Here is a 26,990-nt window from a genome sequence, read left to right on the forward strand (position 1 = left end):
AGGAGGAAAATACTGGCTCTTTTTTATTTTTATTTTTATTTGAGACAGAGTTTTGCTCTCTCACCCAGGCTGAAGTGCAGTGGCGCAATCCCCGCTCACTGCAAACTCCGACTCCAGGGTTTAAAGGATTCTCCTGCCTCAGCCTCCCAAGTAGCTGGGATTACAGGCATGCACCACCATGCCCAGCTAATTTTTGTATTTTTAGTAGAGACAGGGTTTCACCATGTTGCCCAGGCTGGTCTTGAACTCCTGACCTCACTCAAGTGATCTGCCCACCTCGGACTTCCAAAATGCTGGGATTACAGGCGTGAGCCACTGCACCCAACCAGTACTGACTGTTGAGAATAGCTCAAGAACACAGTACCCTCCAAGAGGGTAGATCTGCCATGTGGGACTAAGCCCACCAGCTCTACTGTGCCCTGCCTCAGGCACCTGCTAAAGTTCCTTGCAGATGAAGAAAAGACACTGATTTATAGTAAATATTTAATTGGTTCCATCAGCAATTCCAGCACAAGTTTTCCTGGATGGTAGGCAGAATCAAGCTACCCAAGGGTTCATGATGAGGTATGGGGGTCACTGAGGAGACCCCCAGAGTCACTGACCCTCCCCCCCCCCGCCACCTCCACACACCAGGTGGCCCTGCAGAATGAGGGTTGGGCTGATAGAATGTCAATTAGGGGAGACAGGATACAGGGTGAGGGAACAGGGTCTAGCTTGTATATTTGCTTGCAGGAAGGAGGGAGGGCAGGAGAGACTCTGCATAGAAGGAATGGAACTACACATTTCTAAGTTTTCAACCCCAATATGCAGGGGGAAACAGCCAAGCCACTCTTCATCTGTCTAGTATTAGGAACCTCTCTTCAAGTGGTCTTTTGTCATCTCTGTTCTTCTTCCCAATTCTGTATTCCAGATTCCAAATTCTACAGTTGAAACCCAAGTTCTGAATTCTAAGTTCTACCTTCCAAGTTCCTGTTACGTGTCTGTCTCCTGCCCCTAAATCTTTCCTGGCTCCCATCCCTTTCCCCAGCCCCTCTGGGCAGAATGTCTGAACCTCCTCCTGACCGTGGTGATGAGGTTTGTTTGTTTCTGTTTTTTTGTTTTGGCAGTTCCAGGCTTTTCTCCAGCAGGAGGGACTTGGCTCAGACTGTCCAGCAAGTGGGTGGCCCAGTGGAAACCAGGGAATTCCTGAGGGCCTGGCCTGGCCTCCTCTCTTCCCACCCCACCTCTAGCCACTGGACATACTACCTTTTGTGCAACTAAGCTAAACAGAGGATTTCCAAGGGTGATAACTGGGGACTGGTGGCCTTGAGATGAGGAATTTTAGAAGATATATGAAGGCCTAAAAGATCACTATCTTTCATTCAGGGAAATCAGAAACTACTTCTAGCAGGGGGAAGGAGGCAGGCAGGGAAAGTAGAAAGGGCCTGGGCAGAGCTGTAATCCTCAGAACTTGTCAGCCTTCAGTTCCCCCTTGTCTGAACTGAGCACTGCCCCTCAGAGTCCTCCCAGAGCCAAGACAAAACCAAGACAGCAGGACCAGGAGTGCCACTGTCTGTCGGGGTTGCCTGAGGGAGAAGGGGAAGGAGGTGGAGGTGTAGGCAGCATCACTGCAGAGGCGAGATCTTCAAGGGGATCATGATCCTAGACTCCATGTGTCGCACCAGGGGGACTGCGGAGAGAGAAGGCAGAGGTCACACAGGGGGCTCAAGCAAGCCAACAACCTCCCCTGGCCCCACCCACACATGCTGGCCTTTGAGTGGGCAGGAGGAGGCCCCAGATGCTGCGACAGGAATGTCCCATTGCCCTCGTGGAAGGGCCCATGAAGAGCACCAGATCTCTCAAATTATGGGATAAGACAGGACTTTGGTGGTGATGAGAATAACATTTTCTTAAATTTTAATAGTTATCTGTTGGCCAGGCATGGTGGCTTGTGCCTATAATCCCAGCACTTAGAGAGGCCAAGACAGGCGGATCACCTGAGGTCAGGAGTTCGAGACTAGCCTGACCAACATGGAGAAACCCTCTCTGTACTAAAAATACAAAATTAGCCGGGCGTAGTGGCACATGCTTGTAATCCCAGCTACTCGGGAGGCTGAGGCAGGAGAATCGCTTGAACCCGGGAGTCAGAGGTTGCCGTGAGCCGAGATCAGGCCATTGCACTCCAGCCTGGGCAACAAGAGCAAAACTCCGTCTCAAAAAAAAAGAAAAGAAAAACACTGATTTAGACCAACTGCCTCGTTTTACAGATAGAGAGGGTGCAGCCTAGAGAAGGTCAGCTCAAGGTCATCCAGGAGGTTAGACTCTTTCCTCCAGCTCAGAGCTTTTCAAACTTTAATGTGCATACAAATCACTTGGCAGTTCTTGTTAATGTGCAGATTCTGATTTGGTGGGTTGCAGGAAGCCTGCGATTTGTTATTCTTGTTTGTTTGTTTCTTTGTTTGAGATGGAATTTCACTCTTGTTGCCCAGGCTGGAGTGCAAGGGCACAATCATGGCTCCCTGCAGCCTCAAACTCCTGGGATCAAGTGATCCTCCCACCTCAGCCTTCCAAGTAGCTGGGACTACAGGTGGGAAACACCATGTCCTGCTAATTTTTAAAAAATGTTTTGTAGAGATGGGGTCTCCCTATGTTGCCCAGGCTGGTCTTAAACTACTGACCTCAAGTGATCCTCTTGCCTTGGCCTCCCAAAGTACTAGGATTTCAGTTGTGAGCCACCATACCCAGCTGGGACCACACTGAATAGCAAGGCTCCTGCTAACTCCTTCAGCAGACACATTCTCCCTCATACCACCTGGTAAGTGATCACTGTAAGCTTCTCAATGGCAAGGACAGGCTCTTGTTCATTTATGTGCCCCTCAACCACCTACCTACCACAGTTCCCGGCACACAGTGAGGGCTTAATTAACACCCACTGACTCTAGGTGGTTTCAGGTTCCTAGCAAAGTGGCAAACACCTTGAGCAAAAAGCTTGTTCAAGGCTGGGCACAGTAGCTCATGCCTATGATCCCAGCACTTTGGAAGGCTGAGGTGGGAGGACTGCTTGAGCCCAGGAGTTTGAGACCTGCCTGGGTGACATAGTAAGACTGCATCTCTACAAAAACAAAAACCTTATTCAAAAACATTTCCTGCATGCTTCCTTTGTGACAGACATTGGAGAAAGCACTTTTCATAAATGAGTTTGTGGGCCGGTTGTGGTGGCTCATGCCTGTAATCACAGCACTTTGGGAGGCCGAGGCAGGCGGATCACCTGAGGTCAGGAGTTCGAGACCAGCTTGGCCAACATGATAAAACCCCGTCTCTACTAAAAATACAAAATTAGCTGGACATGGTGACACACGCCTGTAATCCCAGCTACTCGGGAGGCTGAGGCAGGAGAATGGCTTGAACCTGGGAGGTGGAGGTTACAGTGAGCCAAGATCATGCCACTGCACTCCACCCTGGGTGACAGAGTGAGACTGTGTCTCAAAAATAAATAAAATAAAATAAAATAAAATATAAAATAATAAAATAGTTTGTAGAATCTTCCATTATAGCCCTCTGACAGAAGCACTATCACCATCACTATCTTACAGACGAGGGAACAGCCTCAGCGAGGTAAAGAACCGTGCCCAAGGTCACAATGGGCGTTCGCTAATCCACATCTCCTAGGCAGAGGCGTGGCCCTGGCTATGTTATCATCCCCTAGAATACTCACCTAGGCCTGCTGGTATCCTATGGAGTGTGCCACTTGGATAGAAACCCATTAACTCATTGTCTTAAAAGTGAGTTCCCCATCACTGGAGGTAATCAAGAAAGACTAGATCTCCTTGCAGAGAGGATTCCATCCTCAGACAGAGTTCTCAGCAGAAGACCTCCAAAGGCTTCACTCACCTGTATAGTAGACATTTTCATCCCAGCCTCTCTTCCTCCAGGCAGCGTTTCGAGTCTCCTCCCGAGACTGCAGGTCTTTATAGGCTGTGAGAAAGGCACAGGCTCATTCCTCAGGCACAGAGGACTGGATCCCTTACCCAGCACAGGGCCCTCTTCCCACTGTCCCCTAAACCCTGCACTGCTGTCTCCTCCTCCCTAGATGCCTCCCTCAGACTATTAGCAAACACTGTCTGCTTTAATAATCCATCCAATCAGTACATATGTTAATATTGCCTACATTTATATTTCTAGTCGCAAACACTCCCAAGGGCTCCAGACTCCTATATCCATCTACTGCCTACTTGACATCTCTACTTTGGTGTGTCAGCATTTTTAGTGTAACACTTCCGGCTGGGTGCGGTGGCTCATGCCTATAATCCCAGCACTTTGGGAGGCCAAGGCTGGTGGACTGCTTGAGGCCAGGAGTTCGAGGCCAGTCTGGCCAACATAGCGAAACTCTGTACTAAAAATACAAAAATTAGTCGGGCATGGTACTGCATGCCTGTAATCCCAGCTACTCAGGAGCGTGAGGCACGAGAATCACTTGAACTCGGGAGGCGGAGGTTGCAGTGAGCTGAGATCACACTACTGCACTCCAGCCTAGGTGACAGAGCAAGACTGTGTCTTGAAAAAAAAAAAAAAAAAAAAAAAGTAACAATTCCAAGGGCCAAAATTACGCTCCTGACCCCACTGACTTGCTCCTTCCCTAGACCTCCCAGACTCAGGAGATGATGACACACAGCAGCTCAAGCACGAGCCTGGGAGCTCTTCTGGAATGCCCTTCTCCTTCTCTTGCCCCACACAGACAATTCATCCACAAGTCCTGTTGGTTCCACCTCTAGACTAACAAATCTTCTGTGGAATTCTCAGCATCCCACTGCCCCATCCCCTCCTGCCTGAACTAGAGTAATGGCTTCCTGAAGCCCTGCTTTCTCTCTTGCTCGCCTACCAAGCACTCTTAACAAAGCAGACAGCAGCCAGAGAAATCATACTAGAACAAAAATCAGGTCGTGTCACTGCTATTTGAAACAAATAGTCTCTCATTGCATTTACAATAAATCCCAACTCATTCCCCCTCTCCTGTTCCATCTCCCCACATTCTTCCCTACTCACTCCACACTGGCCTCCTTGCCACACCTCAAAACCCCGAAGGCCTTTCCCCACCACAGGGCCTTTGCATGTGCTGCTCTGTCTACTTGGAATGCTTTTGCCTAGCAATTCACAGCTGGCTCCTTCTCATCCTTTAGCTCTCAGCTTACATTTTACCCCTTAGCTTACATTTTACTCCCTCAGAGAGGCATTATTTGTCTACCTAGACCAATGTAGATCCCCTATGTTTTTCACCATCATCTCTCCCTGCCTTTTTTTTTTCTTCTTTTTTTTTGAGACGGAGTCTCGCTCTGTTGCCAGGCTGGAGTGCAATGGCGTGATCTCAGCTCACTGCAACCTCCACCTCCCGGGTTCAAGTGATTCTCCTGCCTCAGCCTCCCGAGTATCTGGGACTACAGGCATGCGCCACCACGCCCAGCTAATTTTTGTATTTTTAGTAGAGATGGGGTTTCACCATATTGGCCAGGATGGTCTCGATCTCTTGACCTTTGATTTGCCCACCTCGGCCTCCCAAAGTGTCGTGATTATACACTTGAGCCACCGCTCCCAGACTCCTTGCCTATTTTCTATAAATATTATTTGTAATCTGAAATTGATCTTTTTGTGACTTTACATCTAAGATAGTGTCTCCTGCTAGAACATTAAGTTCTATGAGGACACTAATACAACCCCATTGGCTACAGAGAGTGATGACAGAGAAAGAGAACTAACAAAAGGCTCCTGGAAGGTCCTCAACCTACCCCAGAGATGGTGCACCACGTAGAGCTCTCCTATCTGTGAGAAGAAGCCGCCCACTGCCTCCTGGTTCTCCTGCCGGTACTTGATGGCCCGAGCCCTGGAGAAGGCACAATAATATGGGGCAGAAGCCAGGGCTGGTGCAGAGGGTACTGAGGCTGATTCCTTGGCCACACTTCACAGGAGGGGCCTAGGTGGAACCCACGGTCCTCCGGGATGCTGAGAGAAAGGACTGATGGCGGGGTGTTCTACCAACGGAGGGGTCACAACCTTCTAGGAGATCCTCACCTCCTGGTTGGATCCTTCTCCCAGATCCATGAGGGGCAGAAGGTAAAGAGTTCCCTGTGATATGGCCCTGGAAAAGGTGGCCCACCAGGGGCCTTGGTGGGGCAGGTGAGCAGGGTACGCCTCCCCCAACCCCAGTCTTGGTGCTGCCACTTACCAGTTGTTCCCCCACTCGATCATGGTTCCTGGCTGAAAGAGAACCAAAGGGATGATGGGAATGAGCCCCCACCTCAGCTTCATAGCATCACAGCTTGGCAAGGAAGGGAAACTGCCCTGTCTCCCCACCTCCCAAGCTGCAGCGGCCATTTGGCCTCATTCGCAGGCCCTGACACACACCTGGTGTGCATGTTTGCACACATGTGTACACAACTCTGCTCTGAGCCCATAGGGAGAGAGAAGCCAGAAGCCCCAGTCTAGGTGTTGGGGCAGCTGCAAAGCAGCATTGCAGCAGGGAAATTGGGGGGCAGGAGGGGGTCTGTCGGAGGGAGGCACCTTGAGCTTGTATGTCCTCAGCTCATAGATGTTGGGACCCATTCTGGGCTGTGGCTCATTCCAGAAGCTGAACTCGAGGAGCAGCTGGTTTCTCCTGGACAGCAGCATCTGGCTCCGCTCCCTTCGGAACTCCAGGTACTCCTGTGGGCATGGTGGTAAAGGCATGGCTACCAGGAAGTGCGCTCCATCCTGACAGTGTGCTTCATGGGGTAGCAGAGTAGTCCCCAGCACAGGGCTGGGCTGCATCCCACATCCAGAGAGGTGTGCTGAGTGGACACTAACATACCTTATTGTTTTTGAGCTTGTTCATGCAGTCCATGAGGGCTGGGTAGCCACCTGAGAATCGCCACAGGTGCACTGTTGGGGGTGAGAGGTATAGGTCAGTGAGCTGCTGGGACCCCCAGCAGATGACCTCCCCAAGGTTGGCTAAGTGGTGGGGATGGGGGAGGCGGGTGGCCTGGTTCCCTGTAGCAGCAAGACTCCCTGAGTTCCCTCTGCCTTGGTGGAAGACCATGCTGGGGAGGGGATGACCCTAGACATAAGTCTAGGAGACCTGGATTTCAGCTCCAGCTCTGCCCAGCAGCCTTGGACTGCTCTAGGCCTCAATGTTCTCATCTTGAAAATGGGAATAATGTTCCCACCCCACCTTCCTTAAATAGCAACAAGAAGATCAGATGTGTCCTGTACCCTGGAAGCAGTGGCATGCATAAGGAAGACCACCAGGCCTTGGAGGGGCAGCTGAACAAAAGGACAGGGGAGAACTGATGGGCTGATATGGAACATTCCAAGACAGTGAATTGAAAAAAGGAACCAAGGAACAGAAGAGGATGTGTGGTATGCTACCTCATGTGTTGAGGTGGCAAGGACATCCAGAGATGCAAATTTATGCATCACCTCTTAATGGCGACTTAAGAGATTGACAGTAGACCAGGCGCAGTGGCTCACACCTGTAATCCCAGCATTTTGGGGGGCTGAGGTGGGTGGAGACCAGCCTGACCAACATGGAAAAACCCCATCTCTACTAAAAATACAAAATTAGCCAGGTGTGGTGGCGCATGCCTGTAATCCCAGCTACTTGGGAGGCTGAGGCAGGAGAATCACTTGAACCTGGGAGGCAGAAGTGGCGGTGAGCCAAGATCGTGCCATTGCACTCCAACCTGGGCAACAAGAGCGAAACTCCGTCTCAAAAAAAAAGAGATTGACAGTAGATGCCCCTGGGACACAGAATGGAGGCCTGTGGGGCCTCGGGCAGGAGGGAAGCTTACTTTGCATGGAAAACTCTTTGTACTGTTAGAATTTATAAAAATCCTGGGCCAGGCACGGTGGCTCACGCCTGTAATCCCAGCACTTTGGGAGGCTGAGGAAGGTGGATCACGAGGTCAGGAGATCAAGACCATCCTGGCTAACACAGTGAAACCCCGTCTCTACTAAAAATACAAAAAATTAGCCAGGCGTGGTGGCGGGCACCTATAGTCCCAGCTACTCAGGAGGCTGAGGCAGGAGAATGGCATTAACCCAGGAGGCAGAGCTTGCAGTGAGCCGAGATCGTGCCACTGCACTCCAGCCTGGACGACAGAGCGAGACTCCATCTTAAAAAAAAAAAAAAAATTAGTTGGGTGTGGTGGCACATGCCTATAATCCCAGTTACTCGGGAGGCTGAGGCAGGAGAATCGCTTGAACCCAGGAGGTAGAGGTTGCAATGAGTCAAGATTGCGCCAGTGTACTCCAGCCTGGGTGGCAGAGTGAGACTCCATCTCAAGTAAATAAATAATCAACTTTGGGAGGCTGAGGCTGGTGGATCACCTGAAGTCGGAAATTCGAGACCAGCCTCACCAACACGGCGAAACCCCATCTCTACTAAAACAAAAATTAGCTGGGCGTGGTGATGCACATCTGTAATCCTAGCTACTCAGGAGGCTGAGGCAAGAGAATCGCTTCAACCTGGGATGCAAAGGTTGTGGTGAGCTGAGATCGCACCACTGCACTCCAGCCTGGGCAAAAGAGCAAGACTCCGTCTCAAAAAATAAATAAATAAAAATAAAAATAAATAAAAATCATATTATCTGCACTGAGTTGAACAATGTCCCCTCAAAATTTATGCCGACCCAGAACCTCAGAATGTGACCTTATTTGGAAATAGGTCTCTGTGGGTATAATCGACCTAAGATGAGATTATACTAGGTGAGCCCTGAGTCCAGTGACTGGTGTCCTTATCAGAAGTGGGAGATCTGGACACAGAAGAACACTATGTGAAGACAGAGACACACAGAGAGAACAGCATGTGACGAGGGAGGCAGAGATTAGAATGACAAGTCTACAAGCCAAGGAACACTAAGAGTTTCCAGCAATCCCCAGAAACTGGAAGAGGCAAGGAAGGGTTCTCCCCTAAGGCCTTAGGAGGAAGGACAGCCCTGTCAACACCTTGATTTGTGACTTCCGGCCTCCAGAACTGTGACAGGATAAACCTCTGTTATTTTAAGCCACCCAGTTTGCAGTATGCTGGCCACCCCAGGAAACTAATCTAATTCCTAGTAACAAAGAAACCTAATTAATTGTGGAGGAGAAGAAAGGAACAGTTTTGCCATCCTGGGAGCATGGCTGGGCCCATCAGCGGAGGAAGGTCCCCAGGGGATCACACAGGCAAGCTAGAGCTAAGGGCAGCTGGCTGCCAGCAGTCTAGAAACTCAGACTCTGTAACTTCCCATCCCCATCCCCAGCCTGACCTTCACCTGTTTTTGACTCCATCTGTGCCTTGATTTTCCCATCTGCAAAATGGCCTGACCCTATGGTTTAAAGGTCTTTTTCCCAAAGGAAATGGCAAAAGTACTGTATGGATGGAAATCTACCAAAACCAGGAATGACCTGTGGAAAACGGATTAACGGAGAAAAGTTACAAGGACAGCATCACTGGCAAGAGGAAGGAATTTTGTTTATTTTTCTGTCACCCAGGCCGGAGTGCAGTGGCGTGATCTCAGCTCACTGCAACATCCACCTCCTGGGTTTAAGAGACTGTCCTGCCTATGCCTCCCAAGTATCTGGGATTACAGGCGCATGCCACCACGCCCAGCTAATTTTTGTATTTTTAGTAGAGACAGGGTTTCACCTTGTTAGCCAGGCTGGTCTTGAACTCCTGACCTCAGGTGATGCACCCGTCTCAGCCTCCCAAAGTGCTGGGATACAGGCATGAGCCACCGCGCCCAGCCAAGAAGGAATTGTCTAACAATTGTGGTGCTCCCTATAGGAGATGGATCAATGGTTCTTACAAGTTTATTAAAATGTAGATTCCTGAACCCTACTCCCAGCGTACAGCTCAACATGATTCAGCTGACTATGTGAGGGACTGAACTTCAAGGTACAAAAAATGTAGGGTATGCTTTAAAAAGTCAGGATCAGCCAGGCGCAGTGGCTCAGGCCTGTAATCCCAGCACTCTGGGAGGCTGAGGCAGGAGAGGAGCACTTGAGCTCAGGAGTTTGAGATCAGCCTGGGCAACATAGCAAGACCTCATCTCTACAAAACAAACAAACAAAACAAAACAACTAGCCCAGGCATGGTGGTGCATGTCTGTGGTCCCAGCTACTCGAGAAGTTGAGGTGAGAGGATCGCCTGAGCCTAGGAGTTCAAGGTTACAGTGAGCTATGATCATGCCACTGCACTCCAAACTGGGTGACAGAGCGAGACCCTGTCCCAGACAGAAAAATAAAAAGAAGAAAAAGGCCAGGGGCAGTGGCTCACGCCTTTAATCCCAGCACTTTGGGAGGCCGAGGCAGGTGGATCAACTGTGGTCAGGAGTTCGAGACCAGCCTGGCCAAGATGGTGAAACTCCATCTCTACTAAAAATACAAAAATTAGCCAGGCATGGTGGTTCATACTTGTAGTCCCAGCTACTCGGGAGGCTGAGGCAAGAGAACTTGCTTGAATCCGGGAGGCAGAGGTTGCAGTGAGCTGAGATCACGCCACTGCACTCCAGCCTGGGCAACAGAGTGAGACTCGGTCTCGAAAAAGAAAAAAAAGAAAAAGTCAGGATCCCATCCCTCAGAGTTCATTTCACAACTAGCAAATGCTTAAGAGAATTCAAGGAATACTGCTGGAGCTGATCAAGTCAAGCTTAAAATGGGAAAGCTGTAGTGGCTGAAACTGAAGGCAATTTGCTTTTCTCTTATTCCCTTAGCCACATATCAGTGTCTAGCCAGGTATGATGGCACACGCCTGTAGTCCCAGCTACTCAGGAGGATTGCCCGAGCCCAGAAGTTCAACTCCAGCCTGGGCAATATAGTGAGACCCTGTTTCTAAATGGAAATAATAAAAATAAAACATAAATAATATGTTAATGTCTGTTACGGAAACCAAATAATTGATTAAGGAGATACACCTATCTATCTGCAGGTCACAGATTATTTTCAAAGACACGATTATCAGCGCTGTCAAAGGATGAAATAGATTGGCTTACAAGTGAACTCTTCATGGCTAGGAGTGTTCAAGGGAAGTTTAGAGAACCATCTGTTATGGCTGTGCTATGCAGACACTCTAAACCAGTACTGTCCAAAAGTACTTTCTGCATGAGCCTGTGTGTGTATGAGTGAGCATTTGAAATGTAGCTAGTATGACTAAGAAACTGAATTTTTTCTTTTTTAAAATATTTTCTTCTTCTTTTTTTTAATATGTATTTTCTTTATAGAAGCAAAGTGTCACTATGTTGCCCAGGCTGGTTTCAAACTCCTGGCCTCAAGTGTTCCTCCCACCTCAGCCTCCTAATCTGCTGGGATTATAAGCATAAGCCACCATACTCAGTCCTGAATTTTTTCTTTTTTAGAGACAGGGTCTCACTGTGTTGCCCAGGCTGGAGTGCAGTGGCTATTCATAGGTGTGATGGTATTCAATCACGGCCTCGAACTCCTGGGCTCAAGCAATCCTCCCACCTCAGCCTCCCAAGTAGCTAGGACTATAGGTGAGCACCTTGGCACACAGCTTGAACTTTAAATTTTATGTAATTTTAACTAATATAAATTTCAATAGCTACATGTGAGGCCAGGGTGCAGTGGCTCACACCTGTAATCTCAGTAGTCCAGGAGGCCAAGGCTGACGGATTGCTTGAGTCCAGGAGTTCAAGACCAGCCTGGGCAACATAGCGAAACCGTTTCTACTAAAAATATAAAAAATTAGCTGGCTGTGGTGGCGCATACCTGTAGTTCCAGTACTCGGGAGGCTAAGGTGAGAGAATCGTCTGAGCCCAGGAGGTCAAGGGTGCAGTGAGCTGTGATTGCACCACTGCAGTCCAGCCTGGGAAACCAGAGTGAGACGCTGTCTCAAAAAAATAAATAAATAGGCCAGGCGCAGTGGCTGATGCCTGTAATCCCAACACTTTGGGAGGCTCAGGTGGGAGGATCATGAGGTCAGGAGTTCGAGACCAGCCTGACCAACATGGTGAAACCCTGTTTCTACTAAAAATACAAAAATTAGCCGAGTGTGGTGGCACACGCCTGTAACCTCAGCTACTCAGGAGGCTGAGGCAGGAGAATCACTTGAACCCAGGAGGCAGAGGTTGCAGTGAGCCAAGATTGCACCACTGTACCCCAGCCTGGGTGACAGTACAGAGCGAGGCTCCATCTCAAATAAATAAATAAATAAATAACTACATGTGGTTAGTGGCTATCATTTTGGACAGTGTGGGTCTGAATTTGAGGTCCCTTTGAGTGGCTGAGATGCTGTGAGTCAGCCAAATTCATGTGTGGGTTCTTATAGCTGGTGCCAACTTTGATGTGTCTATTAGGCTGGGATGGGGCATGCTAGGGGTGCCCCTGGGACTGTAAGACACCAGCTCAGACAAGAAGAACTCCTATTTATTCCACAAATATGTGCTGCATATTGGGGATTCACCCATATATGGAGACAGACAACTAAACAGGCAGCTATAGGGGTACATGATCAGGGCGTGAGGAGGTAATTACTGAGGCCTGGAGAGCTAAGGAAGGTGCCTGACCCAGCCCGGGTGGAGGAAATCTCGGCAGCCTTCCAGGAGGAGGTGACATCTATGCCAAAATAAAAAAGTGAATAGTCCAGGCACTGTGGCTCATGCCTGTACTCCCAGCACTTTGGGAGGCCAAAGTGGAAGGATCGCTTGAGCCCGGGAGTTTGAGACCACCCTGGGTAACATAGGGAGATCCCGTCTCTACAAAAAATTTAAAATAAATTAGTTGGGCATTGTGGCATGCACCTGTGGTCCCAGCTACTCAGGAGGCTGAGGTAGGAGGATTGCTTAAGCTCAGGAGGTTAAGGCTGTGTGAGCTGTGATCACACCACTGCACTCCCCACTTGGCAACAAGACCTGGTTTCAAAAATAAATAAATAAATGAAAATTTAAAAATGAATAAAACTGAAAGGCCAGGCACGATGGCTCATGTCTGCAATCCTAGCACTTTGGGAGGCCGAGGAGGTAGGATCATTTGAGTTCAGGAATTCGAGACCAGCCTGGGCAACATGGAGAAACCCCGTCTCTACCAAAAAACACAAAAATTAGCCCAGCATGGTGGAGCGCACCTGTAGTCCCAGCTACTCAGGAAGCTGAGGTGGGAGTACTGCTTGAGCCTGGGAAATTGAGGCTCGAGTGAGCCAAGATTATGCCACTGCACTCCAGCCTGTGTGACAGAGCAAGACCCTGTCTCAAAAAAAAAAAAAAAGCCCGGGAGTGTGGCTCACTCCTGTAATCCCAGCACTTTGGGAGGCCGAGGCAGGTGGATCACCTGAGGTAAGAAGTTCGAGACCAGCCTGACCAACATGTGAAACCCCATCTCTACTAAAGATACAAAATTAGCCAGGCATGGTGGCACAGGCCAGTAATCCCAGCTACTCGGGAAGCTGAGGCAGGAGAATCTCTTCAACTCAGGAGGTGGAGGTTGCAGTCAGCCAAGACTGTGCCACTATCTGCCAGCCTGGGTGACAGAGCGAGACCCTGTCTCAAAAAAGAAAAAAGAAAAAAAAAAAAAGGCCAGGTGCGGTGGCTCACACCTGTAATCCCAGCACTTTGGGAGGCTGAGGCAGGTGGATCACCTGAGATCAGGAGTTCAAGACCAGCCTGACCAACATGGTGAAATCCCATCTCTACTAAAAATACCAAATTAGCTGGGCGTGGTGGCACATGCCTGTAATCCCAGCTACTCAGGAGGCTGAGACAAGAGAATTGCTTAAACTGGGGAGGCGGAGGTTGCAGTGAGCCGAGATTGCACTACTGCACTCCAGCCTGGGGCAACAAGAGTGAAACTCAGTCTCGGAAAAAAAAAGAATAAAAGACAGTGATCCCGGTAAAGCAGGCAAACAAGAAATAATGCTTAAGGCAGAAGAAAGAGAATGAGCAGTAGTCTGGAACTAAAGAGTGAAACTGTCAATCTGAGGAACTGAGTCCTGGGTGGGACAGCACAGAGAGGCATGGAGGATTTGGTGCCATGAGGCTGGGGGCAGGGCCGGGAAGGAGTCACAGGCTTCACGGGTCACCTTGAGGGCACAGGGGAGCCAGGACAGGTATTTGAGCAGGGGAGTGAGGTGATGAGGTTTTGGTAAGAGCCCCACCAGGTGTTGTTGTGGAGAGGGAGTGGAGAACAGCCAGGTGTGAAAGGTGCTGGAGGCCAGGGCTGGGCAGTGGCAATGGCACTAGGGAGGTGAGCGCCTTACCTGCTTGGTCCTGCTCCCCATACCATGTGTTCCAGTTGCCCACGAGTGAGCATGGGTAGTCCTCATCCAGGTGAAGCTTGGGCAGCACAGCCTCCCTGTGGGGGAGGTGCAGAGAGGGGCAGGGTTCACATAGCCACCAGGGCCTCTGAGATAAGGGTTCAAACTCAGTTCAAACAGACCCTGGGGCTGGGCCTCAGACTCTCCATCTCTAAAATGCAGAAGCTAGGCAAGAGGCCCTCAGGACTTCTGACACTGAAATTTACATCTTCGCTGGGCACAGTGGCTCACACCTGTAATCCCAACACTGGGAGACTGAGGCAGGAGGATTGCTTGAGCCCAGTAGTTTGAGACCAGCCTGGGCAGCAAAGTGAGATCCCATCTCTCTTTTTTGTGTGTGAGACAGAGTTTTGCTCTTGTTGCCCAGGCTGGAGTGCAATGGCACAATCTCGGCTCACTGGAACCTCCGCCTCCTGGAGACCATCTCTTAAAAAAAAAAAAAAGAAAGAAAGAAAATGGGGCCAAACGCAGTGGCACATGCCTGTAATCCCAGCACTCGGAGGCCGAGGCAGGTGGATCACCTGAGGTCAGGAGTTTGCGACCAGCCGGACTAACATGGTGAAACCCTGTCTCTACTAAATACAAAAAAATTAGCCATGCTTAGCGGCGCGCATGCCTGTAATCCGAGCTACTTGTGAGGCTGAGACAGGAGAATCGCTTGTACCTGGGAGGCAGAGGTTGCAGTGAGCCGAGATCGCGCCATTGCACTCCAGCCTGGGCAACAAGAGCAAAACTCCATCTCAAAAAAAAAAGAAAGAGAGAAAGAAAGAAAGAAAGAAAGAAAAAGGCAGAAATAAAAGAAATCTACATCTCCTGGATTTCTACAGAAAAGAACAGGGTGGAGGATGTTCTGCAAATTTGCTGAAAGTGTGTTCCCCACCCAAGCAGGGGATGGGATGTATGGATGCAGGGTGCTCACGTGAGGCTGTTGTAGGCATCCAGGTATTCAGGCTTTACATTGTGAACTGCAACAGAGGACAGAGAACAAGAAGTGAGGTAGGGTGTGTACACAGGGAAGAACTTGGGGTGAGGGGAGCCCATCAAGGCCAGGGGTCCTAGGACAGCTGAGGACATTCCAGACCCTCCCATCTCCTTCCTGGAGCCTCACAGGCCCCCAGAGACCCTGAAAGGGCAGAAATTGGTCAGCTCAGCAGCCACTCACACTGGATCTTATAGAGGTTGCTGGTTTCCTTCTTGGACAGCAGGGTGGAGTGGGCATCCTTCCGGGGATCCACTTTGTGAACAAAGAGGGAGCGGAACCAGCTGCCTTCATTGTCCTTGGAATAGAAACTGCAGGACAGAGGAGTTGAGGGGGACGCGCGGAGGTTGGGGGAGCCCCAGCAATTCCATCCACTTGGATGTCCTGCTCCCCTAGACCAGTGACCCACATTTCTGGGAACAGGGCCACGGAGTCCTGTGGCAGCTCCAGACTGTGAAATGCTATTGGAGCCAGCTCCTTTCTACAGATATTCCAGCTGCCCAGTTGGCTTCTTGAAGCTTTGCAGAGCCTCAGGACGCCAGGAGAGGCAGCCCCACCTCCCACTTCTCTCTCTAGCCTCCCTGCCTCCACTTCATCCCCCTTCCAAGAGGTCCTCTACTTGGGTCATATAACTCCAGCCTCTCGCCAAGAGGATCAACCCCAAATCCACCTTGCATCATGCCCAAAGCCCTTGACAACCCAACCTAACTTGTCAGCCTCCTCTCCTGCCCCCTCACCTGTACACCTCACTCTCCAGGTGTGCTCTTCCCTGAACACACCAGGATCTGCTACTCTGTGCTTTCTGTACAAGTTCTGTCCCCTCTAACGAGAAGACTGCTCTCACCGTCCTCCCCAGCACTCTCACAGTGCACTTGGCCCATGTCCCCACCCTGACCCCACACATGGAAAGCCAAATACAAATAAGCTTTGTCCTTGAGGAGCTCATAGTCCACTAGGAGAAATGGGCCTTGGGACACAATTATAGGAGGGGTCTCTGGAAGAGCCCAGGTGAACTAGCCTTAACTCTGCTTCTGGCAACCTGGGCAGACTCTCTACAGAGGAGGAGATGAGCTGGTCAGTCCCCAGGACTGGTTTGGCAGATAGAGGGAGTAAAAGGCACTGCAAAGCAAGATGCATTCACTCATCCAGCCAACACCTGCTCTGCCCATCTCCATAGGATACTGTGAGAATGAATGAATGAATGAATGATCAATGAATATGATTATGTGCTTTGCCCATGAGCACTGTGGTTAAGGGCAGTGGAGGGTCTGCTGCCAGCTCCTACTGGACCAGAACTGCACTCCCATCCTAAACACATATCCAAGGTCCCAGCAGGAGGCAGGGGTGCTTATTTGGAGACTACCAATCTTCCCGCTCCACAGCCTTGGTGCAGCTTGCAGCCAGGCCTGAAAAGGAAGTCTCCCGATGGAGACAATTCCTAGCCAGGGAGCCTGGCAAGAGGGATCCCTGAGTGGCAGCAAGCCTTATCCCTTTTTTCTTTTTTCTCTTTTGTTTTTTCCAAGTGAGGTCACAGGAAGCCCTATCCTTTCTTTTCTTTTTTTCTTTTCTTTTTTTTTTTTGAGACAGAGTCTCGCTCTTGTTGCTCAGGCTGGAGTGCAGTGGTGCGATCTCGGCTCACTGCAACCTTGGCCTCCCAGGTTCAAGCAATTTTCCTGCCTCAGCCTCCTGAGTAGCTGAGATTACAGGCGCATACCACCACATCCAGGTAATTTTCGTATTTTTACAATACAAATACCCGGCTGCCCTATCCCTTTTTAAGACTTTTATGTGGTTAGACAAATGTCTTAGGCTGGGTGTGATGGCTCACGCCTGCAATCCCAGCACTTTGGGAGGCCAAGGCAGGCAGATCACCTGAGGTCAGGAGTTCAAGACCAGCCTGCCCAGCATGGCGAAACCCTGTCTCTACTAAAAATACAAAAATCAGCCAGGCGTGGTGGTGTGCACCTGTAATCCCAGCTACTCAGGAGCATGAGGCAGGAGAATTGCTTGAACCTGAGAGGCAGAGGTTGCAGTGAGCCAAGATCGTACCATCACACTCCCGCCTGGGCAACAGAGCGAGAATCCATCTCAAAAAAAAAAAAAAAAAAGGACAAATGTCTTGCAAATAAAAAATCAATCAATTTTTTCCAAAATATGGAGCAGCCATTGGGACGGATAAAATCAGCTGGGCACGATTTTATCCTAAATGCCTGTAATCCCAGTACTTTGGGAGGCTGAGGTCAGAGGATCACTTGAGCCCAGGAGTTCAAGATCAGCCTGGGCAACAAAATGAGACTCCATCTCTACAAAAAAAATAATAAATATGACTGGCTTATGCCTGTAATCCCAGCACTTTGGGAGGCTGAGGCAGGAGGATTGCTTGAGGCCATGAGACAAGCCTGGGGAAACTTGTGAGACCGTGTCTCTACAAAAAATAAAATTAGCTGGGCATGACGGTATGTGCCTCTAGTCCCGCTACTTGGGAGGCTGAGGTGGCAGGATCACTTGAGCCTGGGAGGTTGAGGCTGCAGTGAGCCAAGATCTTGCCACTGTACTCCAGCTTGGGCAATAGAGTGAGACTCTATCTCAAAAAAATAAAATAAAATAAAAATTTAAAAAAAATACAATAATTAGCCGGGTGTGGTGACACATGCCTGTAGTCTCAGCCACTTGAGAGACTTAGGAGGATCGCATGAAGCCCAGGAAATCAAGGCTACAATGAACTATGATCAGGCCACTGCACTCCAGCCTGGGTGACAGAGACCATGTCTCAAAAAAAAAAAAAATTTTTTTTTTTTAAATAATCTTAAAGTGCTGATATGTTTGTTTTGTTTTGTTCATTTGTTTGTATTTGAGATGGAGTCTTGCTCTGTCGCCAGGCTGGAGTAAAGTGGTATGATCTCCACTCACTGCAACCTCCACCTCCCGGGTTGAAGTGATTCTCCTGCCTCAGCCTCCCAAGTAGCTGGGACTACAGACGTGTGCCACCACGCCCAGCTAATTTTTGTATTTTTAGTAGAGACGGGGTTTCACTATGTTGGCCAGGACGGTCTCGATCTCTTGACCTCATGATCCACCTGCCTCGGCCTCTAAAAGTGCTAGGATTACAAGCATGAGCCACTGCGCCGGGCCAAAGTGGTGATATGTTTGTATAAGCATAAAAATGAGAAATGGGCCGGGCATGGTGGCTCACGCCTATAATTCCAGCACTTTGGGAGGCTGAGGCAGGTGGATCACTTGAGCTCAGGAGTCTGAAGCCCTGTCTCTGCAATAAATAAAAAAATTGCTGGGTACGGTGGCTCACGCCTGTAATCCCAACACTTTAGGAGGCCAAGGCGGGTGGATTACCTGAGGTCGGGAGTTTGAGACCAGCCTGACCAACATGGAGAAACCCCATCTCTACTAAAAATACAAAATTAGCCAGGCGTGGTGGTGCATGCCTGTAATCCCAGCTACTCAGGAGGCTGGGGCAGGAGAATTGCTTGAACCCAGGAGGTGGAGGTTGTAGTAAGCCGAGATCAGGCCATTGCACTCCAGCCTGGGCAACAAGAGTGAAACTCTGTCTCAAAAAAAAAAAAAAAAAATTAGCCAGGTATGGTCGAGTGTGCCTGTAGTCCCAGCTACTCAGGAGGCTGAGGTGAGAAGATTGCTTGAACCCAGGAGGCAGAGGTTGTAGTGAGCTGAGATTGGGCCACTACACTCCAGCCTGGGCAGCAAGAGTGAAACTCTTTCTCAAAAAAAAAAAAAAAATTAGCCAGGTGTGGTCGAGTGTCAAGTGCGCCTGTAGTCCCAGCTACTCAGGGGGCTGAGGTGGGAAGATCGCTTGAACCCAGGAGGCGGAGGTTGCAGCAAGCTGAGATCGGGCCACTGCACTCCAGCCTGGGCAACAGAGCAGATCCTGTCTCAAAAAACAAAACAAAACAAAACAAAACAAAAAAAGAGGCTGGGCATGTTGGCTCATGCCTGTAATCCTAGCATTTTGGGAGGCTGAGGCGGGCAGATTGCTGGAGTTCAGGAGTTCACGACTAGCCTGGGCAACATGGCAAAACCCCATTTCCACTAAAAAAAGATACAAAATATTAGCCAGGAGTGGTGATGTGTGCCTGTAGTCCCAGCTACTCAAGAGACTGAGGCAGAACTGCTTGAATCCAGGAGGCGGAGGCTGCAGTGAGCCAAGGTCGCGCCACTGCACGCCAGCCTGGATGACAGAGTGAGACTCCATCTTCACACACACAAAAAAAAAAAAAAAAAAAAAAAAAGAAAAGAAAGAAAAAGAAAGAAAGAAAAAAGAAAAGAAAAGAAAAGAAATTACTTGTCCCAAACTGTTAATATGCTTACCTGGGAAAGAGGAATAGGAGATGGCTAAATTTTTCTTTATTCATTGTAATTTTTTATAAAGATTTTAAAGTATGTTAAGCGTTTCTGAATTCATGAACTCTCTCGATCATTGTACATGCATCTGCTTCATTAGCAAAAAGACAATTATCAGCCTGGCGCGGTGGCTCATGCCTGTAATCCCAGCACTTTGGGAGGCCGAGGCGGGAGGATTGCCTGAGGTCAGGAGTTTGAGGCTAGCCTGGCCAACATGGTGAAACTCAGTCTCTACTAAAAATACAAAAATTAGCTGGGCATGGTGGTGCAATCCTGTAATCCCAGCTACTCGGGAGGCTGAGGCAGGAGAATCACTTGAACCTGGGAGGCGGAGGTTGCAGTGAGCCGAGATCGTGCCATCGCACTCCAGCCTGGGCTACAAGAGCGAAACTCTGTCTCAAAAAAAAAAAAAAAAAGACAATTATCATTAGATGGGTAGTGCGGTCTGTGAAGTTTTTGGACCAGAATAAGGGAGGCTCTAAGCCAGGAATCTGTGATGTACTTTTCAGTTGCAGGATCTCACTGATTCTATGCAATGATCTTATAGTATTGGTACTATTAGTATTCCCATTCTCGCGAGGATAAAATGGAAAGAAGCCCAGAGAGCTTAAGGGACTTGCCCAAGGCCGCACAGAAAATCAGAGGGCAGAGTTAAGAACCCAGCGCTCTTTCCTTGAAAGCCAATCCCCACCTCAGGTTGGGCACTGAGGGACCTGACCTTTCGTTTTAATGTAGAGGGGCTGCTTCCCCTGGAGGGAGATGGGCAGTGAGGAGAGCAGCTCCTACTATTTATCAACCAAGACCTTTGCTCTAGAAAGGACTAGACTGAGTAATTTATTAACATCAGCACTGACCAAGATAAATATCAGTCAAATAGCCAGCCCTGAAGAAAGAGATTAGGGGCTGAAACGCTGGAAACTTCAGGAGCTCTGATGGGCTCCCGTCTCTTCCCACTACTCTAATCCTTCCTGCCTGTGGGCCTCAGTTTCCCCATCTGTCAAATGAGCAGGGTGGTGGAGCCCATCCCTAAAGCTGTTTTCTACAGGTAAAATCCAAGAAGGAGCTTGTCAAAGATCTCAGAGGAGGGTTTGAACTCCAAGCCAGCATCCCCAAGGGTACATTTGCAAGAGTACAAATGTCACTTTCTCAGTGAAATTACAATGTTCTCCTACCCTTGACCTCCCCAAGCCCTCTCTTCCTGCTCTCTATCTTGTTCCAGAGCACGTTCTAAAACGCTATACTAGGATGAGCCCAGTGGCTCATGCCTATAATCCCAGCACTTTGGGAGGCTGACGCAGGAGGGAAGGATTGCTTGAACCCAGGAGTTGTTTTTTTTTTGTTTGTTTGTTTGAGATGGAGTCTCAGTCTGTCGTCCAGGCTGTAGTGCAGTGGCGTGATCTGGGCTCACTGCAACCTCCGCCTCCCAGGTTCAAGCAATTCTCCAGCCTCAGCCTCTCAAGTAGCTGGGACTACAGGCATGTGCCACGACATCCAGCTAATTTTTTATTTTTAGTAGAGATGGGTTTTCACCATGTTAGCCAGGCTGGTCTCGAACTCTTGACCTCAGGTGATCCTCCTGCCTCAGCCTCCCAAAGTGCTGGGATTACAGACATGAGCTACCACACTTGGCCTTTTTTTTTTTTTTTTGTATTTTTTTGAGATGGAGTTTCACTCTGTTGCCCAGGCTGGAGTGCAGTGGCGCAATCTCAGCTCACTGCAACCTCCACCTCCTGGGTTCAAGCGATTCTCTTGCCTCAGCCTCCCGAGTAGCTGGGACTACAGGTGCGTGCTACCACACCCAGCTAATTTTTGTATGTTTTAGTAGAGATGGGGTTTCACCATGTTGGTCAGGCTGGTCTCGAACTCCTGACCTCAAGTGATCCGCCTGACTTGGCCTCCCAAAGTGATGGGATTATAGGCGTGATCCACCATGACCGGCCAAACCCAGGAGTTTGAGACCAGCCTGGGAAACATAGCAAGACCTCATCTCTACTAAAAATTAAAAACAAAAAAAAACACTATACTTTTTGGCTTATTATGTGCTTTGTTTATTGTCAGTCTCTAAACTGGAGGCAGCCCTAGCGGGGCAGAATCCTTGTCTGTTCTGTTGTATCCCTGCTGTATCCCCTATGCTTGGAGCAGTGCTGGGCACATGGTGAGAATGCAGTCCAAGTTTGAGAAATGAATGAAAGAGGAGCTAAGACATTCTTGCATGAAAATGATGAAAGCTGGAAAGTATGAAACGAAAGAAATGGTAGACCTTAGGCTGGGCGTGGTGGCTCACGCCTGTAATCCCAGCACTTTGGGAAGCCGAGGCGGGTGGATCACGAGGTCAGGAGTTCAAGACCAGCCTGGCCAAGATGGTGAAACCCCGTCTGTACTAAAAATACAAAAAATTAACTGGGTGCGGTGGCAGGCACCTGTAATCCCAGCTACTTGGGAGGCTGAGGCAGGAGAATCGCTTGAACTCAGAGGGTAGAGGTTGCAGTGAGCCGAAATCGCGCCACTGCACTCCAGCCTGGGTGACAGAATGAGACTCCGTCTCAAAAAAAAAAAAAGGTAGACCTTGACCCAGAGTGACTTCACTCAGGGATCAGGGGTCCTTTCCATCCTTAACACCAACAGCAGAACTAGTGCTATGAGCACAAGCTCTGGACAAATCCAGGTTTTGATCCTAGCTCAGCTTCATCTTTCTTTTTTCTTCTATTTTTTTTCTTCTTTTTTCGAGACAGGGTCTCACTCTGTCACCCAGGCTGGAGTGCAGTGACACAATCATGGCTCACTGCATCCTCTATCTCCCAGACTCAAATGATCCTCCCACTTCAGCCTCCCAAGTAGCTGAGACCACAGGTGCGCACCACCACGTCTGGCTAATTTTTGTTGTTGTTTGAGATGGAGTCTTACTCTGTTGCCCAGGCTGGAGTGCAATGGCACGATCTCGGCTCACTGCAACTTCCACCTCCCAGGTTCAAGGGATTCTCCTGCCTCAGCCTCCGGAGTAGTTGGGACTATAGACATGTGTCACCATGCCTGGCTTTTTTTTTTTTTTTTCTTGAGACGAAGTCTCGCTCTTGTTCCCCAGGCTGGAGTGCAATGGTACGATCTCAGCTCACTGCAACCTCCGCCCCCCGGGTTCAAGTGATTCTCCTGTCTCAGTCTCCCAAGTAGCTGGGATTACAGGCATCTGCCACCACGCCCAGCTAATTTTTGTATTTTTAGTAGAGACAGGGTTTCACTATGTTGGCCAGGTCGAACTCCTGACCTCAGGTGATCTGCCCGCCTCAGCCTCCCAAAGTGCTGGGATTACAGGTGTGAGCCAACGCACCCGGCATGTTTTTTTGTTTTGTTTTGTTTTGTTTTGTTTTTTTGATACGGAGTCTCCCTCTGTTGCCCAGGCTGGAGTGCAGTGGCGCGATCTTGGCTCACTGCAACCTCCGGCTCCCCAGTTCAAGCGATTCTCCTACCTCAGCCTCCAGAATAGCTGGGAATACAGGAACACACCACCATGCCTAATTTTTTTTTTTTTTTTTTTTTTTTGAGACAGAGTCTTGCTCTTATCACCCAGGCTGGAGTGCACTGGTGCAATCTCAGCTCACTGCAACCTCCACCTCCCTGGTTTAAGCGATTCTCCTGCCTCAGCCTCCAGAGTAGCTGGGATTACAGGCGCACACCACCATGCCCAGCTAATTTTTGTATTTTTAATAAAGATGGGGTTTCACCATGTTGGCCAGGCTGGTCTTGAATACCTGACCTCATGATCCGCCTGCCTGGGCCTCCCAAAGTGCTAGGATTACAGGTGGGAGTCACCAGGCCCGGCCTGGCTAATTTTTGTGTTTTTAGTAGAGATGGGGTTTCACCATGTTGGCCAGGCTGGTCTTGAACTCCTGGCCTCAGGTGATCCACCCGCCTCAGCCTCCTAAAGTGCTGGGATTACAGGCATGACCCACGGTGCCTGGCCAAATTTTTGTATTTTTTATACAGACAGGATCTCGCCATGTTGCCCAGGCTGGTCTCAACCTCCTGGGTTCAAGCGATCCTCCCACCTTGGCCTACCGAAGTGTTGGGATTACAGGCGTGAGCCATGGTGCCTGGCCCAGGTCCATCTGATTTCAAAGCCCACACTCCATCCCCACCCCAGCAGCCTCATTGCCCCCAAACCTCACAGGCCAGAAGGGCTGCTGCTGGCCCTACTAGTGACTCTGGAGAGATATGGGGTAGCCTGAGGGGCAGCAGGACAGAGTGTTCTCAGTTATCCAATGTGGAATTAAGGTATAAGTAACTGCAAGACAGTCCTTGAGGGACTTGATAAACATTAATTCAAGTGTCTTCACAGCAATCCTGCTGAAAACACCAACATCCCCACTTTACAGAAAAGGAAACTGAGGCTGACGGAGGTTCAGCAACTCATCCAGGGTCACTGAGTAAGTGAGGGGCAGCAGGCTGTCTCTGAGACCCATGCTCCTTTTACGGCCTCTGGGTGTTTGCCACACAAATGGTTTTACCACCAATCCATTCTGTCCCTTCCCCAATCTTGATATTTTCATCTGGAAAACAAAGGGCTCATAAAAGATGATCTTCCCAGAGCCCTTTGAGCCTCAACATTATGTGGGTCACATGCAGAAATTGCTTGAAACATAGGCTAGGGGTTAAGGAGCAACACTTGCTGCATGTTCGTCAAGTGCTAGACACTTCACAACCACGGAATCTTTTTTTTTTTAGACGGAGTCTCGCTCTGTCACCCAGGTTGGAGTGCAGTAGCGTGATCTCGGCTCACTGCAACCTCTGTCTCCCGGGTTCAATTGATTCTCCTGCCTCAGCTTCCTAGTAGCTGGGATTACAGGGGTGAGCCATCACACCCAGCTAATTGTATTTTTAGTAGAGACACGTTTTCACCAACATGGTGAAATTTTTGTACTTTTTTTTTTTTTTGAGACAGAGTCTCACTCTTGTCGCCCAGGCTGGAGTGCAGTGGCACCATCTCGGCTCGCTGCAAGCTCCACCTCCTGGGTTCACGCCATTCTCCTGCCTCAGCCTCCTGAGTAGCTGGGACTACAGGCGCCTGCCACTGCACCCGGCTAATTTTTTGTATTTTTAGTAGAGACGGGGTTTCACCGTGTTAGCCAGGATGGTCTCGATCTCCTGACCTCGTGATCCACCGCCTCGGCCTCCCAAAGTGCTGGGATTACAGGCGTGAGCCACCGCGCCCAGCCATTTTTGCACTTTTTATAGAGACGGGATCTCGCCGTGTTGCCAGGCTGGTCTTGAACTGCTGACCTCAAGTGATCCGCCCGCCTCGGCCTCCCAAAGTGCTGGGATTACAGGCGTGAGCCACCATACCCGACCAACCACAGCATCTTTAATCCTCAACAACCCTATGAGATACATCCTGATTACTCCCATTTTACAGATGAGGAACCCGAGGCTTAAAGAGTCCTAAGGTCACCCCACCTACAAAGTCTGAGTTAGATCTGTTAGTGCCAGGCAAACTCTAGGCTTTTCCCACGGTGTCAGCTTTATCCCTAATTATTGGGCAGTCTAGGTGGGGCGCTTATGCCACTCCTCTTTCCCAGCTGTCCAAAAGCCCCACTGCTCTGTGCTGTAACATCTCATGGCAGGCGCTATCAGAACTTTGCAGCTTCATTCCTGGGCTGCAGGGCAGGAGGGATGGTTGCTTCCTTTTCACAGGTTGGGGGAGGGGGAACAGGTGGCCTCACTTCTTTGGTAAATATTCCTTGACCATACACAGTCCTGAGCCCTCTGAGGGTGGGAGGCTGGGGAAACAGAGAAAAACGAGATCATGGTCTAGTGAGAGAGACAGACAAGCACCAAGTCATAACTGTGCAGGGTCATATATGCAGAGATGGGGGAAGTACAGGGCTGTGGGGACCAAGGAGCGAGGGGCTGCCCAGGGCCAGTCAGGGAGGCCAAGCCCTAGCTCAGCCCAGAGCAGGGCCCAAACAAAAGCCCAGGCTGAGAGCACATGGCCCAGCCAGACTCCCACTCCCAGGAGGCCACCAGTTGGGTGCAAAGTGCATGGCGCATTGGCAGACCTGGGTCCCCGACCTGGTGCTGCCACGGCACAGCAGGGAGGGTGACCTTGGACAACTCCCATTCCCTCTCAGGTCCGTTTCCCCACCTGTACAGTTCGAGGTGGAGGAACAAAGGGTCTGTGCAACCATGGCCCCTGGGGATCCCCCACTGCTCCCCTGCCATCATCTCTTTCCCACAGAACTTCCCGACGGAGGAGCTGACTACCAGAAGCCCCCAGTGGGTGTTAAATCACAAGCTACGCCTGGGAATGGGCCACTCCTCCTGTCTTCTGCCCTCTCCCACTCTCCAGGGCCCAGTACCTGCCCTTCTCACCATCTTTCATCAGGTCCCCATCACAGCCCAGTCCCAACCAGGACAAAGACCCTACCCATCCCTTTCTCACCTCCCCCATTCTTTGCCCAGACCCCTCCCTAGGCCTTGATCCTGCCCCGCCTCTAACCCCCAGATTCCAAGCGAGGAGTCTCAGCCCCTCCCCCTCGACCCAGTCCCTGGCCCCCGCGCCTGCACCCCACCCCGCGCGCGTCTATCCCTGCCTGGCCGGGCTCTCACCGCGCCGCAGCTGCAGCCGCAACGTCCCCAGCGCGAGGCCCCGGGCCCCCCAGCAGCCGCCGCGCCGCCACAGAGATGCTGCACAGCCGCGGAGCCATGTTGGAGCCGCAAAGGTTGCAGGAAGGCCCCGCCCCCAAGCTCTGGTGGCGGAGGCGGGGCGCGAATAAACTCCACCCCATCGGCTCGCCCGCCCCCTCCACTCACCCGGTCAGGTGGGCGTTTCCTGTGGGCGTCTCCAACTCCGCAGGTGCTGGACGGAAGTCAGGGTTCTAATCCTCTGCGCGCTCTGCGACCTTGGCAAGCCCTTTGCCCACTCTGGGCCTCAGGATCCACCTCGGTAAAATGGGAGCGTGGAACAATAATACCAAGGGTTTTGTTTTGTTTTGTTTTGTTTTGTTTTGTTTTGAGACGGAGTCTCGCTCTGTCGCCCAGGCTGGAGCGCAGTGGCGCGATCTCGGCCCACTGCAAGCTCCGCCTCCTGGGTTCACGCCATTCTCCTGCCTCAGCCTCCCGAGTAGCTGGAACTACAGGCGTCTGCCACCACGCCCAGCTAATTTTTTGTATTTTTAGTAGAAACGGGGTTTCACCGTGTTAGCCAGGATGGTCTCGATCTTCTGACCTCGTGATCTGCCTGCCTCGTGCTCCCAAAGTGCTGGGATTACAGGCGTGAGCCACCATGCCCAGCCTACCAAGGGTTCTTAACAAGGCTGTCCGGGATGTGCAGCAGAGGGTCAGTGTAACCACCCCATGGGTTCATTTTGCCCGTTTCCCAGACAGCGGATTTATCAA

The 26,990-nt window shown here is 50.2% G+C and overlaps 2 protein-coding genes across 3 annotated transcripts in view; both read right to left on the bottom strand.

Moving 5' to 3' along the window:
• The window catches only part of THOC5 (THO complex subunit 5), a 47,031-nt gene extending 46,169 nt beyond the window's left edge, over window positions 1-862 (bottom strand). The window contains exon 1 of the mRNA XM_063807492.1: window positions 65-862. The gene's annotated coding sequence lies outside the window, so the exon portion shown is untranslated. The remainder of the gene's footprint in view (window positions 1-64) is intronic.
• Window positions 470-26,360, bottom strand: NIPSNAP1 (nipsnap homolog 1). 2 transcript variants are annotated; one of them, XM_515060.7, is made up of 10 exons: window positions 26,202-26,360; window positions 15,414-15,541; window positions 15,171-15,216; window positions 14,195-14,289; window positions 6,818-6,888; window positions 6,532-6,672; window positions 6,197-6,228; window positions 5,760-5,854; window positions 3,871-3,954; window positions 470-1,669 (listed from the first exon to the last, which is right to left on the bottom strand). In XM_515060.7, the coding sequence occupies exons 1-10, from the start codon at window positions 26,297-26,299 to the stop codon at window positions 1,605-1,607; spliced, it is 855 nt and encodes a 284-aa protein (XP_515060.4). In that variant the 5' UTR covers window positions 26,300-26,360; the 3' UTR covers window positions 470-1,604. The 2 variants fall into 2 exon arrangements, with proteins under 2 accessions (XP_515060.4, XP_054531644.1); XM_054675669.1 differs by lacking the exon at window positions 26,202-26,360 and adding an exon at window positions 25,316-25,367.
• Window positions 26,361-26,990: the final 630 nt, after the last annotated feature.

Source organism: Pan troglodytes, chromosome 23 (assembly GCF_028858775.2).
Source record: "Pan troglodytes isolate AG18354 chromosome 23, NHGRI_mPanTro3-v2.0_pri, whole genome shotgun sequence".
Classification (NCBI taxonomy): domain Eukaryota; kingdom Metazoa; phylum Chordata; class Mammalia; order Primates; family Hominidae; genus Pan; species Pan troglodytes.

What these genes read in the sequence shown, in the direction of transcription:
- NIPSNAP1 (XM_515060.7), bottom strand. Translation starts at nt 26,299, where the DNA reads ATGGCTCCGCGGCTGTGCAGCATCTCTGTGGCGGCGCGGCGGCTGCTG. An exon ending in GATGCCTACAACAGCCTCAC is followed by an intron (nt 14,290 to 15,170) that starts GTGAGCACCCTG and finishes CCTCCCCCACAG; the next exon opens with GGAGGCTGTGCTGCCCAAGC. An exon ending in TGAGGACATACAAGCTCAAG is followed by an intron (nt 6,229 to 6,531) that starts GTGCCTCCCTCC and finishes GTTCTCTTTCAG; the next exon opens with CCAGGAACCATGATCGAGTG.